Below are 18,028 nucleotides of genomic sequence, written 5' to 3' on the forward strand. Positions count from 1 at the left end.
GCACTGGCTGTCTTGAAAACAAGAAAAAAAATCCTCTGATTTTTTTCTGATTTCACTGGTGTAAATACACCCCCATGCTGATTTTAAACTGCCAATATAATGTCATCGAACACAGTTAGGAATCGAACTGTCACTCATGAGCCTGCCACATACTGGTTATATCCGTTTCTTATTTGGTTTTAGTTCTTGAGGTTTTTTGTTGTTGTTGTTGCTGTTGTTTTTTAACATGGAGAGTGAGCTACCTTTTATAGATTTTTATTTATTTGTTTTATTTTCATGGTTCCCCCTTCATTTCATTAAGTATCGGGGAAGAGAAGTTATGCAGTACAGTTTCAATACATTATCTTAACTTCAGTGATTTTTTTTTATTTTATACATTACTGAGATCATGGCATAAATACTGATAATTAGGCGTAGTTAACACAGCAACATAGGTCTTACATAGTAGATGATAATGATAAATTGATAACTATATGTCCCTGGGTAGCATTTTTAACTTTCCCAATTAAACCCAGTGAATCATGTTCTATCTGAATTATAAGGATTCAGAAAGTCATTACTCAGGTTCTTTGCCAGTAAAAGTAAACATTACCTGGCTTTATAAAATTCCTTCGTGTGTGGGACTGAGAACAGATGACTGTGTAATAACTCTCCCAGTTGTGTTCCTCCCGTGAAAATAATTGAGCTTTTATCACATGCGCTTCACTGGAACAGCAGTAGTTATTGTTTTAAGTTATCAGAAGTGGCAAATACTTTATCTTAACTGTGCCTTACAAAGTTGACTTCTTGGTTCTGAAAAAGCAGTGGAGTAACTTTGCAAAGGCAAGTTTGTGCTGTAGTTGTTCAGTCCACTTGAAAAAAACCCAGTTCGGTAATCCAATGGAAATCCTACATTTGCTGTTCGTTCCTTCTTGATATTCTCTCTTGTGTGGGGTATCTTTTAAAACCTAAATGTCAACTTAAAAATATTTTTAAAGAATATGGAAAATGCATCAGTATAATATAGAATTCTATTATTTAGTCTTAATTTTTAAAAGCTCCGTACCAGTGGGCTTTATTATCTATTCCACCCCGGCCTCGTCGTGTTTCTTTGCTAGCAGCAAAGACAGTTTTGGGTTCTAGTTTTGTCACCTCTCATGACAGCAGCAGTACATTCAAGAGTGGTGAGTGACTCAACAATAGATTAAACTGAGTGGTCCTTTCCTGCCAGCCTTTGTGCTAAGCATTTTACCTGTATTTTATGTAGCCATTGTTGTCTCTATTTTACAGATTGAAAAAAACCCTGAGATTTTTTTAAAAGGTTAAATAATTACCCAGCTCATGTGGTTATGGCTAGGAAATGTCAGACTTCAAACCTAGGTCTGTCTTTAATCCTGAATTTATGGCCTCAGTTTGTGTATATAGGTCTCAAAGGCAAGGAGGAAAAGGAGGAGGGGGAGAGGGAAGAGATGCTGCTGCTGCCGCCCTACTGTGATGTATGGTGAGCGCTTTGCTGTTGCCACACAGTTTAAATCATTTAATCCCTGTAACAGCCTAAAGTGAGAGGTATTCTGCTTATCTGCATTTTAAGTACGGGGAACTGAAGCTGAATTTGCCATTTGATCAGGGAATGAAGGTAATGGGATTCAAACCCAGATAATTTTTTTATGCTAATAATAAATTTACTACCTTAACCTGCCGTAAAATTTACTACCATAACCTTTTCTAAGTGTACAGGTCAGTAGTGTTAAGTATAATTACTTGTGCTGCTGTCTGTCTCGAGAACTTAAACCCACATGATTTGACGCAAGAGTTTGTGTCATTAACCATAGAGGGTACTAGCCATTGACTGCATAAACAGAAAATTTAGTGATGGAACACTTAGACTTTATGTAGCAACTTAGGGAAACCAGATTTTTGTTCTTTTTTAATTTGGTGTTTTATGTGTGTTATAGAAGAGGGCAGTTTTCTTTAGGGGAAAAGTTTACTTGATTTGTTAAGGAATCACTGTTTTCGACTTCTGCTCATGATGAAACTGGAGGAAATAAGACCAGATTTACCCTCCTGCCTGAAAAAAAAACAAACCAAGAAGAATAGGGGAAAAATCTGAGAAACAGTGGTTTTTAAAACAGTGGTCACCGGGAGCCGGAAGGTCAGAGATCCCTGAGAGAGAGGGAACAGATGAGGTGAGACCTGTGATTGCTCCAGCTTTCTGCCTGGGGAGAATTTCCATCTGCAGTGCTATGAGAAGGAACCTAGGTAAAGGGCAACAAACTGTCTAAGTTGAGGAGATGGAATAGAGTAGAGCCAAAGCAGCTTGAATTAGCAGACAGAATATCATTGAGGAGTGCTGCATAGAGAGAATTCCTAAGATCTGCTGAAGGTTTGCCTGGAGTGTTTGGCAGAATATTAATCAATGTGTACATATGAGGAAACTGCCTGAGGCCAGGGAAAGAAACAGTGCCTCTTGCTCACACAATACAGGAAATAGTGCCTGTTCTCACCGGCCAGACTGGAAAAGACTCATAATTTGTGGAGCAATGGGTGGAGTACTCAGATGGGTGTTGCCTCAGTAGTGGGGAATACACTGACTACTCATAAACGCAAGACTCAAAAGGATCAGACTGTTTCCAGATAATTTTACTTTGCTGGTAACAAAGTCTGAGAATATTTGTAAGAATACAAAAAATGTCCAGAACCTAAGAAGGTGAAATGCACAATGTCTGGCAACCGGTCAGTGAAAGATGATGAGGCATGCAGGAAAACACAATCCATAATGAGAAGAATAAGCAATCAATTTGAACCAATCCAGAACTGACACAGGTATTAGAATTAGCAGACAAGAACATTAAAAGAGTTACTATAACTGTATTCCTTATGTTTAAAAAGTTAAATAGAGACATAGAAGATATGAAACATACAAATCTAATTTCTAGAGATGGAAACTACAATATGTTCAATGGAAAGTACACTGGATGTCATTAACAACAGACATTGCAGAGTGTTAGTGAACTAGATGACATAGAAATAGAAACTTCAAAATGAAAACAAAGAGAATTTGTAGTAACTATGAAGAGACCATCAGTGGACTTTGGGAAAAGTTTGAGTGACCTAATGAATTTGTAATTGGAATCCTTGGGTGTGGGGTGGAGAGCACAAAAAATTTTTGAAGAAATAATGGTTGAAAACTAAGTTCACAGATCCAAGAAGTTCACTGAAACTAAATTTCAAGAAATATGAAAAAATCAAACCATGTCATAATCAAATTGCTCACAGCCAATAATAAAGAGGAAAATCTTAAAAGCTACTGGGGAGGGAAAAGACATGTTATATTCAGAGGACTAAAGAGAAGGATGACAGATTTGTTGGAAGTAATACAAATGAAAAGATAGTCGAGCAACATTTTAAAAGTATTTAAAGAAAAAAAAATACAAACCTGTCAGCCTGGAATTCTATGCCCAGTGAAAATATCTTTAAAAAATGAAGACAAAATAGAGACTTTCAGACATACAAAAGCTGGAAGAGTTCTTCATCAGCAGAAGAAATGTTAGAGGAGGTCATTCAGGTAGGAGGAAAATGAAACCAGATGGACATATGGATCCACACAAAGGAATGAATAGCCCCAGAAATGATAAGTAGAGAAGATTTTTTTCTTGTTATTTATATCTCTTTAAAAGATAATTGTCAGTTTAAACCAAAACAGTAACAATGTATTGTGGAGTTTATAAGATATATGTGGTGTGTAAGTAAAATATATGATGGCAATAGCTTAAAGGCCAGGAGGAGAGAAATGGAAGTTTATTAATACCAAGTTCTTCTTATACCTGAAGTGTACCACTTGAAGTAGGTTGGGGTAAGTTAAAGGTATATGCTGTAAGCCCTAAAACAGCCATTAAAATAACCAAAGAAAGAGTTGAAACACAAATAGGTTAAAACTAAAATGATGGAAAAAGTGACCATGCTAGTTTAAAAAACAAAAATGGACTGACTGGGTTAATATCAGACAAAGTAGATTTTAGAACATAGAATATTACAAAGAATAAAGATCATTTGATAATGATAAAGGAGTGAATCCAAAAGGCGTAATAATCATTAACATTTATGCATGTAATAACTAAAGTCTTAATGTATTTAAAAGGATTGATGTCATGCAAAGTATGTTCTCTGACTATAGTGGAATTCACTTAGTATCAATAATAGAAAGATAATGGAAAAATCCTTAGTATTTGGAAACTAAATAGATTTCTAAATAGCACATGGACCAGAAGAAATCAAAAGGGAAATAAAATATATTGAACAGAATGAAATGGTAACATAATAGAATCTGTGGGGTGCTGCTAAAGCAATATTAAAAGGGGACATTTATAGCACTAAAAACCTGGAATAGAAAAGAAGAAAGGCCTTGAATCAATGGCCTCAGTGTATGAAGCTGAGAAAAGAAGAGCAGTTAAACTCAAAGTAAGCAGAACAAAAGAAATAATGAAGAAAAAAGTGAAAATCAACAAAATAGAAAACAGAAAAATAATGAAAAATCAAAAGAAGTCACAGTTGATCTTATGAGAATAGCAATAAAGTCAATACATCTCTAGTTATTTTCTCATCAGGAACAAAAGAAACAAGATGTAGATTACCAGTATCAGGAATGAGGGAGGTAATATTACTGTAGATTCAAAAGATATAAAAAAATAAGGGAATATTATGAATAGCTTTATCTCCATAACTTCAACAACTTGTGTAAAATGGACAAAGTCTTACCAAAGTGCTTACTTAAGAAGAAACCAGATAACCTGAATAGCTCTTTATTTATATCAAATTTGAAATTGTAGTTACACACACACACACAAACATACATACATATATACATACGTACATATATACATATATGTGTGTGTGTGTATGTGTGTATATATACAGATATATGTATAGCATACATACATACTGAGGATGCCAAAATAATCAAAAAAATGTATACAAGTGGACACTTTGGTCAGCATTGCTCAAGCAGTAGTTCGCCGTAATCAGAAGTGTCTGGACGCTGATGGTAACCACTTTGAGCACCTCTCGTAATTGCAGAAGTCAAACGTGACTTGTATTCATCTTTTGTTATTGGTACATATTGAGTATCACAATTTTAATGCAGTTTTCATTTCTTAAAATGTGTATACATATTTTTGGCACCCTCTGTATCTATATATCTATATATCTATATATATATGTCTATGTTTCTATCTATCTATAGAGAGAAATTGTATTAGGTAGGTGCAAAAGTAATTGCGGTTTAAAAGGTTAAAAATCATTGCAAAAACTGCAATTACTTTTGCACCAACCTAATAGTTAAAGACTTTTTCACAAAGAAAATCCAGGCCAAGATGGCTTCACTGGTAAATTCTACCAAACATTTAAGGAGGAAATAATACCAATTCTACATAAATTTGTCCAAAAAATTGAGGAAGAGGTAGTATTTCTCTACTCATTTTTCACCCTGATATCAAAACTTCACAAAGACAGTTAAGTACAAGAAAAGAAAACTACACACCAATGTCTCTCATGAACATAGATTAGACTTCTAAACAAAATCGCAGCAAATTGAATCCAATAATGTTGTCGAAGATAATACACTATTACCAAGTGGGATTTATTTCAGTAATGAAAGATTGGTTTAACATTAGAAAATCAGTTTACCTCTTCCCGTAAGCGCCTGAGGTGACCTCTGAAAATGGTTCACTATTCACTTGACCCAGAGAACCCCACAAAATATGTAAATCAAGAGGTTCAAATCTACGTGTTCATTTTAAGAACACTCGTGAAACTGCCCAGGCCATGGAGGGTATGCATATCTGAAAATCCACCAAGTATCTAAAGGATGTCATGTTATAGAAGCCGTGTGTACCATTCAGTCATTACAATGGTGGAGTTGGTAGGTGTGCCCAGGCCAAACAGTGGGGCTGGACGCAGGGTCGGTGGCCCAAAAAGTGCAGAATTTTTACTGCACGTGCTTAAAATGCAGAGAGTAATGCTGAACTTAAGGGTTTAGATGTAGACTCTTTGGACATTGAACACATCCAGGTGAACAAAGCTTCCAAGATGCGGCGCAGAACTCGTGGGTCAATTAACCCATACATGAGCTCTCCTTGCCACACTGACGGGATCCTTACTGAGAGAGAGCAGATTATTCCCAAACCAGACGAGGAGGTTGCATAGAAGAAAAAGATCTCCCAGAATAAACTGAAGAAACAAAAACTTATGGCCCGGGAGTAAATTCAGAATTCAGCATGAAGTAAATGCTAATAAAAGTAAAAAAAAAAAAAAAAAAAAAAAATTTAATTTTCCATATTAATAAACTAAAAAGAAAAAAGACAATATAATCTTAATAGATACAGAAAGAGCAGGTAACAAAAGTCAACAGTTGTTCCTGATAGTTTTTATCAGCAAAGTATGAATAGAAGAGAACATCCTCAGCCTGATAAAAAACATCTAAGACAAACCTATGGCTAACATCCAGACTTTTGTGTATGATTGAAATTCCCATTACAGTAAGTTTTCTTAAAAGAATGTATGTGAAAATAAAATATTAGGATTAGTGAGAAAACTGTTGCACACATATTCATAGATATTTGAATAATCATGGAATCATATTAGAACTAGAATGGGCCTTCAAGATGATACTAATTCAAACTGTTTATTTTTCATAGGTCAGTATGGAAATCCTTTAACTAAATACATTAGACATTATGAAGGATTATCATATGATGTGGATTCATTACACCAAAAACACCAGCGTGCCAAAAGAGCAGTCTCACATGAAGACCAGTTTTTACGTCTAGATTTTCATGCCCATGGAAGGTGAGTAAATTATTGCAGACTATGTTTGAAGTTCCCCTCTCTTCAATATAAGTTGAAATAAGAAATTTATACTCTTAATTTTTCTTCACTAATGGAAAGGTCTCCATTTGGAAATTCAGCCTACACTGATTTGGCATATGCATAAAAAAATGTTTTCTTTTAAAATGGATTGCCTTTTTTATATTGTTAAGGAAACAGTCTCATTTAAATATTTTTAAATTTATGAATCAGATTCTCTATTGTGTTATTGGAGGATATGTCTTTAAAGAAGATTTTATGTTCATAGTTTTCCACTACTTTTTATGTGTTTTATGGGCAATATATCTGTCTTCTGGTACCAACAGTGAAGATGGCTGGTTGTATGCCATTGAATAAGTCATTTAATATCTCATTAACTCAGTTTTATCAGCTCTAAAATGACAACTTGTAGATAGATTACCTACTGTACTGCTCAATTCTCAGACAGAATTGTTAAGGGATAACGAACAGGGAGCCAGGGGAGAAAGGTAAAAATCACGATTATTTAGTGCCTGCTGTGTTCCAGGTGCATAGATGCTTCATTTGCATTTTCTTATTTAATCCTTTCAACACACAAACAAGGTAAATATCTTTTTTATATCTGAGGAAACTAAGGCTCAAAAAAATTAACATCTTTAATGTTATATAGCAGAAATTTGTCCCAGACTTACATGACTCAAAACCGCATATAGGGGTGGCCGGTTAGCTCAGTTGGTTAGAGCATGGTGCTAATAACACCAAGGTTGCCCATTCCATCCCTGCATGGGCCACTGTGAGCTGCGCCCTCCTAAAACCAAAAACAACTCATATATTTTTTCTGTCTGTTAGGGGTACTTAGAAACAAAATCTTTAAGTGTTCTTTGTCAGACTCTCTTACTTGCGTGCTGTAATTAGTAAATCTACTCCATTTGTACTTTTTCTACTGGTGTAATCCTTATTTATTATTCACCTCCTAATAGGTTTCCCAGCTTCCACGCCATTTATCATTAAAGCTATCCTGTGTACTACTACTACTACAAGATGACGCTTCCTTAAATTCTTCCTTTTTTATGTCAGCTTATTATTCTGAAGTCTTCAATTAACGATTGTTAGCCAGATTTCTTAACTTAATTCAAGATTCTCTGTAAATTAATTCTAGTCTATTCTAAACTTCACTCCACTTCCCAACATTAAGTGTCTGTTTCACCCAGAATGATCTTCTGATTGCTGATTAAACCATGTACAGTTTGTTCTCTGTGTCATTTATCTTAAATAAATTCTCATCTTTAAATGCACAATTCAAGTTCTACTTCTTTGAAGCTTTACCTACATCTTCCTCTGAACTTTTAAATTAATTATCGTGTCATTGGCATTATATTTGTTCTCTTGCTTTTCATGTGGGTATTGTTTATTTTTCTATAACTGTGGTTTATTCTTCATATTTAGTATGTTCATTATTTGCACTTGTAGTACAGATGCTTAAGAAAGATTTTAATGGATGAAAAAAATCAGATAAGAAATGCTATGAAACAAAAGTATTTTGTACATGGAAATAAATGTATTACTTAAATTATTTTCCATAGTACAAAGTAATGACCATTGTAGAAAAAAGTACATAAGTTATAAAATCTCCTACTTTTATTTGAAGGAGGGAAAAAGATTCATTTCCGGGTCTGTTTGCTTTTTAGATACAAATTTTAGTGGCAGCGTTTTATGTAAATTTTTGTGACCTTGAACTTCAGATAGTTTTTAGTTACCCTTCTTTATTAGTACCCTGAAATAACATGCATTCATTAAGCCTCCCTAAATTTTTAGTGACCTTCTCAAAATAAACTTAATACTATATTACAAATATGGGTGACAGCCAAAAGGAAAGTTGAGATTCTAGCTGCCTTTGGTTTGGGTGTCACATTCCTATTACATCATTAGGTTTTTATGAGATCTGTCACATAATTCATACTGAACATGTGGCAAAACCAAATCCCTACCTCCTTTAGTTTTCTTGCCTGTGTGTGTGAGTGAATGAGACAGAAAGAGTAAGTGTGTGAGTGCATGCTGTTATTTAGTCATCCAAAAAATATTTGTTGACTGCCAGTTAAAAGTTACCTAGTTGAGGCTGCTGGTGATAGAAACACAGATCAAATATAGATCTAATAGCAGCAACTACACAAGTCATTATATAAGAGGAAAATGTGATATGGTGCTTTACAGATGAAATACCGTAGATATTCAAAGAAGGGAGAACTGACTGAGGCTCTCAGCAAAGGGCCTGGAATCAGGAAATCTCATGTTCTATATAAGTTAAGTGGTCATCTTAGGTACTATTAATTAATTATATACTCGTATAACATTTTCTAGAATAGATACAAATTCAGGTATTTTATTTTGTTGTCTCAATTATTATACTTGTGTATTCACAGTGCCTCAGAATTTGTGCCCTAAAACATGGTCGTTGGTACCTACCTTCTGATATACCTTAGTTAAAAATGTGATGTTCTGATAGGTTTATTTTTCTTTTTTTTGAAATAGGCCTACGAAATGACTTGGGTAGTATAATTAATACATTTCCTGCTAAAGTGTCTCCTTTTCCTCTACCACATACAAAATGTTAGTTTTGGTGCACTGCAACTCCTCCTACACAGGATTTGTTCCTATGTACAAATTATTGGTTAATAACTATTTGTAACACAAATGAGAAGTAAAATGATTATGATAAAGCAGCATTGTGTTGATTGAAAGACCAAGCCTTATTCTGAATATCGTTTTGGGATGACTTTGGACTATAGTTAGCTGTAGCCCAGCCTATGAAATGTGTATTGACCATCTCTGGGTACCAGCACAGCCTTTGGGGGTGGGGGGTGGCGGGAGAGACAGAGAGGGAGAAAGAGAGAGTAATAAAGTCATTCTTGTTTTATGCCTAAGCAGTGAACAGACTTTTTTCAACCTGATGTCCAAGTTTCCAAAATAAGAAAGGGTATAGCACATCCCAAGTTTACAGATGTTAATGTTAAGTGAAGAGATGTTGAGACTTTGTCAGCCCAAAGTCTATTCTTAAGAATTCTATGAAAAACTATTGTTCTTGAAATATAGTTTAAAGTTGTTTGAAAATAAAAGTATCATGTGAGCCAGTGATACAGTTGTTGAGGAAAAATAGGTATTTTGAAACAAACTTCAATTGTATTAATTCGAATATTAAAAATATTTTGATAATACTAGGGTAAAAAAATACTTAGCTTTGCTGAGAAATTAAGAATTAATTTTCTGATTTGGAAATTACTTCACTTGGAATGAGTTCTGATAAATGAGATGCCTGAGTAATATGCCCCAAGAGCATTGCTTCTTCCTCTAAGCTCAGTTAGCAATAAGTATGTCAATTACAGCATTTATCAATTTTATTATAACTTTGTTTACATGCATATGTTTCCTGTTCCCAGAGAACCTGAGTTGTATTCACCTTTTCTACATTGATGTTGATCATTTAAGTTATATTGAATGAGTGAATGAATGAACAAAACATTATGAAGGAAGTACAACATTTATAAGCATAAAGGGCTGACAGGGGAAGTATACTTTTGTTTAGGTCTGGCCCTCAGCATAGAATTGCTTATGGCATATTTAATTTGATGGATAATGAAGTACACTAAAATAGTAGAAAATAGATTTTTGAGCTTAAGTATTGTATAGTCTGGAATATCTCGTCCTCTTTAGCAGTTGTTTTTAATCAGTAGTAGTAGGCAGATTTATCGTATTGTGGATGCAGGATTTTAAAAATAATTGTGGGAAATTTGTTCTTTCTCACTCCTCATGTTCATGTGAAAGTGTGTGATGTATCAGGGACTATTGTGATTCCCTTTTTTTATTCTTCTGTAAATGCCATTCCTGGCTTACCTGTCATGTGTTATAGAGGCTTGTATAATACCAGTGCACTGCAGTTTCATTAGGAATTGTGCTTATGTGATTTTCATAAAATGTAAATTTTATATTGTTAAGTCTTGGTTCTATATAACAGGATGGAATATAACCATGGTCCTAATAATGATTTAGATGAAAATTTAGCATAAATATTCCTTGGATTTATCCAAGTCTATTAGGATAACAGGAGAAAAACTTCGCTGCAAGATTGTAGAGTAGTGATTCTCAGTACAGCTCAGTGTTAGATTCTAATGTATATATATTTTAATTTATGCCTTTTATTGGCAGCTGTCATTGAAGAGAAGCATAAGGGATCATTCCACTATTTCTTCTTCCTAATAAACCTGTACATTTTCTGAAATACTACTTCATGGTGGTATTTAAAAAAAATAAGTAGAAAGAATATCTGATATAATATAGTTTATCTTTTTGGTGGGAAGTATGCATATACTGTTATACTGAGTTATGGTTTTGTTTTTTTTCTTGTGTGTATGTGCAATTTTAAACCCTTCCCTTCTTCGTATCTTGTTTTCCAAATTATATACTTTGGGGCAGTCGTCTTTTCTTTATATTCTGGTCTTCTCACCATTTTGCTAACTGGACTGCCTCATATCTACCAACTTTGCAATTGAGTGGGAACCCACTTATTTAAAAAGTTGTGATTTTATAGGAAGAGGAATTAGGTATTAAAACAGTCGTAAACTGCATAGTGAAAGTAGTACTGTGGCATTTCAGAGGCTGAATGGAGTTCCCTTCTGACTTGACATGAGTTATCTAAAGATTTCTTATGAGCCTCATTCCTCATTAGTAAAACCTTGAATTTGGGGCAAGATAATGTTTAGGCCCTTCCTGCTTTAAAAAGTCTGCACAATATATTAGTAACACCCAAGTAACTAAACTTAAAAAAATGAAAACACTGTCTAGTTAGTGATAAACTGTTTTTCCTGCCTCTTTTTTTTTTATTTGGGTATATAATCAATAAATCAAAAATTGTTTCCGTCAAATATGTGATTTGATTATAGTATAGAAGATGCCAGTTTTTTCTGAAAGTGCAGTTTTGGAGAACTTACAAGTTGCTTTTTTCTGATTTTGACAAGATAATTCTTCCTATACCCTTATTAGTACAAATTGTTCAAAAACAAATAGCCATTTGATTAGAAGTTTTCTTTGTGGTTTATAACTCAAGTTCTCCCTACTCCTAAAATATGAAGATATCAAGAATGTGGCCCAGATAACCTGTAAAAAACAGGTGTTGTTTTTTAATGACAAAAAAAATAAATATCTTCCTTTAATGGATCCTGATGAGTTGGGTTAGTCTGGACGTGCCTTGGGCTCTATCTTTGTCGTATCATGAGTGGGGTAGCAGAAACCTAGGATACTTTTAACCCTATAGACAAACCAGCATACTTTGAGAAGCGGTGGTACAAGTCCAGGGAGCACAAATGGATGCCAGCTCGTAAAGGAGAGCAAGAGAATAAATTTGAGGTGTGTGAAAACTTTATGGTTATGGATGTGGTGTAACAGGATTTTGAAAAATACTGACTTGCTACTTACATCTCTCCCAACAAAACTTGAGCAAGTTTGAGCAAAAATTCCTAAAGGAAAATGGTATTTATTTAGTACCTCATTTATGTCAGGTACGTGTCCTTTAGAATATATTATAAGTTTAGGTATATTTCACACTCCTCTTTGTCTTAGCTATGTGTTTTCTAGGATGTGGTATTCTTTATTCTTGCTCTGTTCCTCTTTACACAGAAGTTAAAAGCCTACAAATACGGTTTACAAGAATCTGAAGGGACGCTGGCTACTTGAATTACTTAATTATAAGAAAAAGCAAGAGCTGAGTTGTGTTCATGTTGATTTTGTATTTAAGAAGATAAATTGAGAGCTGATGATTGCTCTGAGCTTAGATTCTCAGATATGATTTGAACATGTAATATTTTTATTTTATATGTTTTTAAGCATTAACTAGCCTTTATGTGGAAGAGATGGAATGAGTTAATAAAGAAACAAACCAAAAACTTAAACCAAGCTGCTTCTTCTCTCCCATTTTGCAAATGGAAGTAAGAGTGTAAAAAGTGTTTTTCTGACCATTTTTAATTCTTTAGATACATTGATTCCTCTAAAAGTTGATCTGAAACATGCTGTATCTGGTAACATGTCAGAGTTTTCAGAGTTGGTGACCTAGAGAGTAAATGTCAGAAGTTAGGTATATGTTTAGTAGAAAAGCTCACCCATCATTTTTCTCAATTTAAAGTTATATTTCTTACTAAAATGTTGCATGTGCACTCTGGTCTTTTGTGAGATGAGCACTCTAGCTCAGGTTTAATTAGGATTCATATAGCCAGCCTTGTTTTTCAAGTGATTAAGCACCATATAAGTTGTTGCACTATTTCTTAGAAAGTATAGCAAATATTTTATATGACTAAAGATTATTTAAATGTTCTATTTCATTATATCTGTAAATCCTTTATATGACTGTGTTGAATGTTTATAATATTCTTGTTTGGTTTGTTTTATTAAGCATTAGTTAAATCTTATTGTATAGTAGTGTGATATTTTTAAACTGATAAATATGTTTAAAAACACTTTCATACAGTTCCTTTTTGAAATAGCTTCTGAATACTGAGAATCCTTACTGGTTGTATCAAAACCTCTTCTCTGACTTACTGGAGCCTTTCTCTACTTCTTTGGGTTGACAGATATTTTTGATATTTGTGCTTAGGGATAAAATTAAGTTGTTAATTTGGGTGTCTCTCTGAAATCTTACATTATAATTACTTTGCACTAGTTAGGTTCCAGAACAGTTTGTACTGAGAGAACGATACTGAACCAACAAATCAAATACAAACACAAAATCTGGCATGTCAAAAATCATAGATATGATGGTATGGGACAAATTGTTGTGTTATACAAATTCAATTAATGGAATTTTGATGTCTGCATGGAATGAACAAATATATTGTGCATTTCTTTTTGTTTAAGTTTATTAGAGCTATAAGAGATGTTTCTGTAGTTTTAACATGCCATAATTTACCAAGTCCAATTTCATATTTTAATTTCTTTCAACCCTTTTATTGTTTTATATATTTGTTAAGCATCTAATGTATTCTAGGCACTTTAGTAGTCCCTAGGAATAGAGTAGCTGAACAAGACAGGTTCTTGCTGTTGGTGGAGTTTATGGACTCATGAGAAAGACACATATTGGATTAGGATTGACAGCTATGATAAATATTAAGAAAGGAATGTTTAGAAGATAGCTATGGGAGCACAGGGAGATGCCATCGTGTGTGAAGGTCAGGGAAGGTCACTCTTAGGAAATGGCATTTAAACTATTCTGGAATGATGACTGAAGAAGGAGTTGGTTAGGCAAAGGAGGAGAGGGACTGTGTTCTAGACAGGAAACAACATGTGCAAAGATACTGAGATGAGAAGTGGCATGTTCATGGAACTGAAGGAATTGCAGTATGACTGGTGCTTAAAATGTGAGGAAGAAAGGTTTCAAATGAGGCTCTAGATAGATGTAAGCAGGAGCCAGATCTTTGCGAGTTTGTGTAAGTCATGGTGACAGATTTTTACTTAGCCATGGAAGGTTTTTAATAAGTAACTATGAGCTTTCAAAAGTCCAGCCCGGCTGAGAATGAAGAATAGTTCAGAAGGAGTAATACTAAATGTACTGAGGCTAGTCCTCGCGGCACATGGGAGCCTGGGTTAAGGTGGTACTAGAGGTGATGAAGGAGAGTGGTTTGAGAAATGTTTCGGTTTGAGAAATATTTGAAGGCAGAATTTATTGGACTTGTTTGATATGTAGGAGGTATAAAGAGAAGGAGTCAAGTATGACTGTTTTCTGGTTTGAGCAATTGGGGGGCTACTGGGACCATTCACTGAGTTGAGAATACTGGAACAAGTGGAAATGTGAGGAGAAATCCAAAGTTCAGTTTCAGAGCTGTTACGTGAAGGTCGTGAGGAGGGCCTAGGAGAGAACCCTGCTAAATGTCAATGCTTTAAGGGTTAGGTGGAGGGGGTGATGCCAACACTGAAAAGTAGAAGAAAGGCTGGGAGCAGGGTATCCTAGAAGCAGGGGGACGTGTGTTTCAAGGAGGGGAGTGGTCAGCTGCTGCTGCTTGCCCTGGTCATGAACAACAGTAGCAATGTTCTTAGTCCGTGTTGCTTATCTTTCATTGAATTCCTCTAGTTCTGTTCGCTCTTGCTGGATATAATTACACAGAGTAGTCCAGGTTTGGTCACACGACAGTCAGGGAGAAGGGTAAAGGAACAACAGTTTTTGTTTGAATTTCTAACGAGTCATGATATTTTGGTTATGACAGTATATTGGGCCAATATCTTTGAGGAACCATCTCTACTAATTCTGTGGTGATTGCAAGGACCCAGCTATCTTTTGAATATAGCTTGGCTAACAGATTTTATTTGTCCTTGCTAAAGCTGTTCTGGCCATATACATGACTCCCAAAATCTTTTTATGTTTCAGTTTCACAAATAGTTTACTCTCACCTGTCAAACTGAGTGAGCCTTTCACATAGTTTATCTTGAGATACTTTAGAGGTCTCTATGTCCAATTTAGTATTGGATGATGTTTTTGAGACATGGTCATTCAGCTTCACCTGTATGTGCTTAAAGTCCCCGAATAGGAGATTACCTGACTGCTTTCTGTGAACATTTAAGAATCTGCTTTATTAAAACCTTTGCTATTTTATGCTGTTGTTTTCTTTTCTTGTTTTAATAAACTATAAAATGATGGCTGATGTCTTCTCCCTAAGTTCTTTTCACGTCATCATTGACCATTACTATTCATAATTATTCATAGTTTATCAGTATTAAGTCTAGAATAGAAGTTCCCATCATTGTATTCTTTTTCTTCTGGAAGTTGAGATTATTGCAAGACAAATTAAAAAGCTACCAAACACTTTGCTATAGCAGCATAGCAGTACCTCTATTAGAAATTGTGTTTTAAGTGGGAAGGAGATTGAGGATAAGAAGTGAATACAATTCCCACTTGTCCACAGGAAAGGAGACCAGAACTACTTGATTGGCCACATCGGGTGGGCAGAGCCTGGGAGTGGACCGTGAAGGAAGGGTTTGGATCCTTAGGTCTCCCTGGATGTGGAAAAGTAATAGGGGCAGGGAAAATGGGAATGGGAGTGGAATAATTGAGTTGCGTTGGGAAGAGATGATAGGTTTTATCTTTCAAAAGGAGAGATCTGAAATGAGAATGTATGGCAGGCAGAAGGGCAAGTTCCCTTCCCATTCCTCATCCTCCCCCCCCAAAAGTGAGTAGGGAATATTGTAGTTTGAAGGAATATAATCATAGAGATGTTTTATAGAGAGTTTTCTACATAAAGAATAACCTGCTAGCTGCCTAATCAACAAAGGTTTTGAAGTCCTTTTGTGCTAGATTCTATTCTTCTACCTTATCTCCTTCTCTCCTCCTCCTTTATACCAACTGCTGTAGTGCCAGTGATTTTTCTTCAATGCACAATGCATGCCTTTGCACTTGTAGTTCCTCTGCCTGAAATCCTTTCCAACCTCCACTCCATAGCCACCTGACTCTTGCTCCTTCACTTCATTCAAGTCTCTGCTCAAATGTCATCTATTCAGAGAAATCTTTCCTACCACCCTTTGTAAATTAGCATCCTTTCCTCCTACCGCTCTGTCCTTTTGTCCTGCATTATTTTTCACCATCGCAATTTATTAACAATACCAACTTCCTTTTTTCCTCCCATCCTTCCTCCCCTCTTCTCTGCTCACTAACCATGCGTAAACTACAGTGTCTTCTGTGAATTATGTTGTTCATGCTTGTATCCCCTCGCTTAGTACTGTGCTTGCTCTAGTAAATGCTCAGTAAATATTTATGAAATGAAGGAATAGCATACAATCAAGTTCCTGGTTCTCATCACTTTCTTTGGATGTACACTGCCAGTTTTAATTCTTTGATTGCTTATTTTAGATTCCTTTCCATTGACACATTCTTCTTTTAGATATAAGAATACTATTGATTATCCTGCTTTTTAAGTCAGTCTTTTATTTTTGTCTTTCAATAGGAAGATATCCTGTATTTTGCTATCCTGGAGCTCCCTAAGGGGATGGGATGGGAGACTAGTTTGGTGTGGTGGAAAGATCATTGGCGGGCTAATTGAACATTTTGGTTTAGATTCAAGCTCTGCTTTTATTCATCTGACCTTGGTCAAGTCAGCCTTCTCTGATATGTGAAATTAGAAAATTTAGGTTATCTTCATGATTTTAGACACTTGATTTGCATATCTGAATAATTGAAGTCTCACTCTATTCTTAAGTCCTGTTATTTTTTTCAGTGTTTTGTATACAGTAGTTTTGCTTGCCAATTGTTTAGTTAAATAGCGATATAAAGTTTGAAAGTATTTACAGAAACCTTCTTTCCCCCTCTTCAATAGATAAATTGACTTATTCTGTAATCATGGATAATACATGTAATCATGTGTTCTGTTATCCTGCCATTGTGGCAGGTTCTTCCCTTTGCTGTCCTTTATGTGGAAAAGACTCACAATGATATCCACTTGTCTTCTTACAGGATAAAGTTACTCATTTTGCTTAAGTTTTAGTTTCACTTTTATCTTCCTTGGGAATTCTTGAGGATTTTTATGTATTTTCACTTAGTGAAGTAATTTATCTACCTCAGGGCCTGGAACTAATGTTTTTCAAACTGTTGAGCACTAGAATTTCTGTGGAGGATGTCTCAGTGTGATGCACATGGACTTTCTGCCCTTTCTCCTTTACTAACTTGCTCTATTTATCCCCCTACCCCTTTTAAAATACTGGCGGCTTTAAGATAATTTGAAAAAAGGACTTTTCTGTTTCAAAAAGTACTAGTGGAAGTAAACAAGATATTTGAATCATAGTGGTATTTGATGTTATTGGCAACTTGTCTTGAAAAATAATTTGAACGTGAGACTCTCAGGCATCTATATTAAGAGAAAGGTGAAGGAAAATAACATTTAGAGACGTCAGGGATTCCCTATTAAGTCCAGTTTTATTTCTAGGAATCCCTACCCCAGGCCTACCACAGATCTATTCCATATGGACACTATAGACTGCTGTTCATGAGGATGGACCTGTTCTCCGGACTGCTGGGTACACTGACACACTGCAAAGCAAGGCTTTCGCTCAGGTTTCTTCCCTGTGTTGCCAAGAGACTTCATTGGTTGAGGCTTTTGGTCTCAATATGACTTTCGTTTAAGGGATACACTCCATCTATTGCTCTTTTCTTCTGAGAATCAGAGCATATTGTCTTCGTCAAAATAGC

The 18,028-nt window shown here is 35.2% G+C and overlaps 1 protein-coding gene across 1 annotated transcript in view; it reads left to right on the forward strand.

Annotated features, from left to right (window-relative positions):
- The window catches only part of ADAM10 (ADAM metallopeptidase domain 10), a 111,529-nt gene that overhangs the window by 22,504 nt on the left and 70,997 nt on the right, over positions 1-18,028 (forward strand). The window contains exon 2 of the mRNA XM_033108452.1: positions 6,672-6,822. Within this exon, the coding sequence (XP_032964343.1) occupies positions 6,672-6,822 (151 nt within the window). The remainder of the gene's footprint in view (positions 1-6,671; positions 6,823-18,028) is intronic.

Source organism: Rhinolophus ferrumequinum, chromosome 6, assembly GCF_004115265.2.
Source record: "Rhinolophus ferrumequinum isolate MPI-CBG mRhiFer1 chromosome 6, mRhiFer1_v1.p, whole genome shotgun sequence".
Lineage (NCBI taxonomy): Eukaryota > Metazoa > Chordata > Mammalia > Chiroptera > Rhinolophidae > Rhinolophus > Rhinolophus ferrumequinum.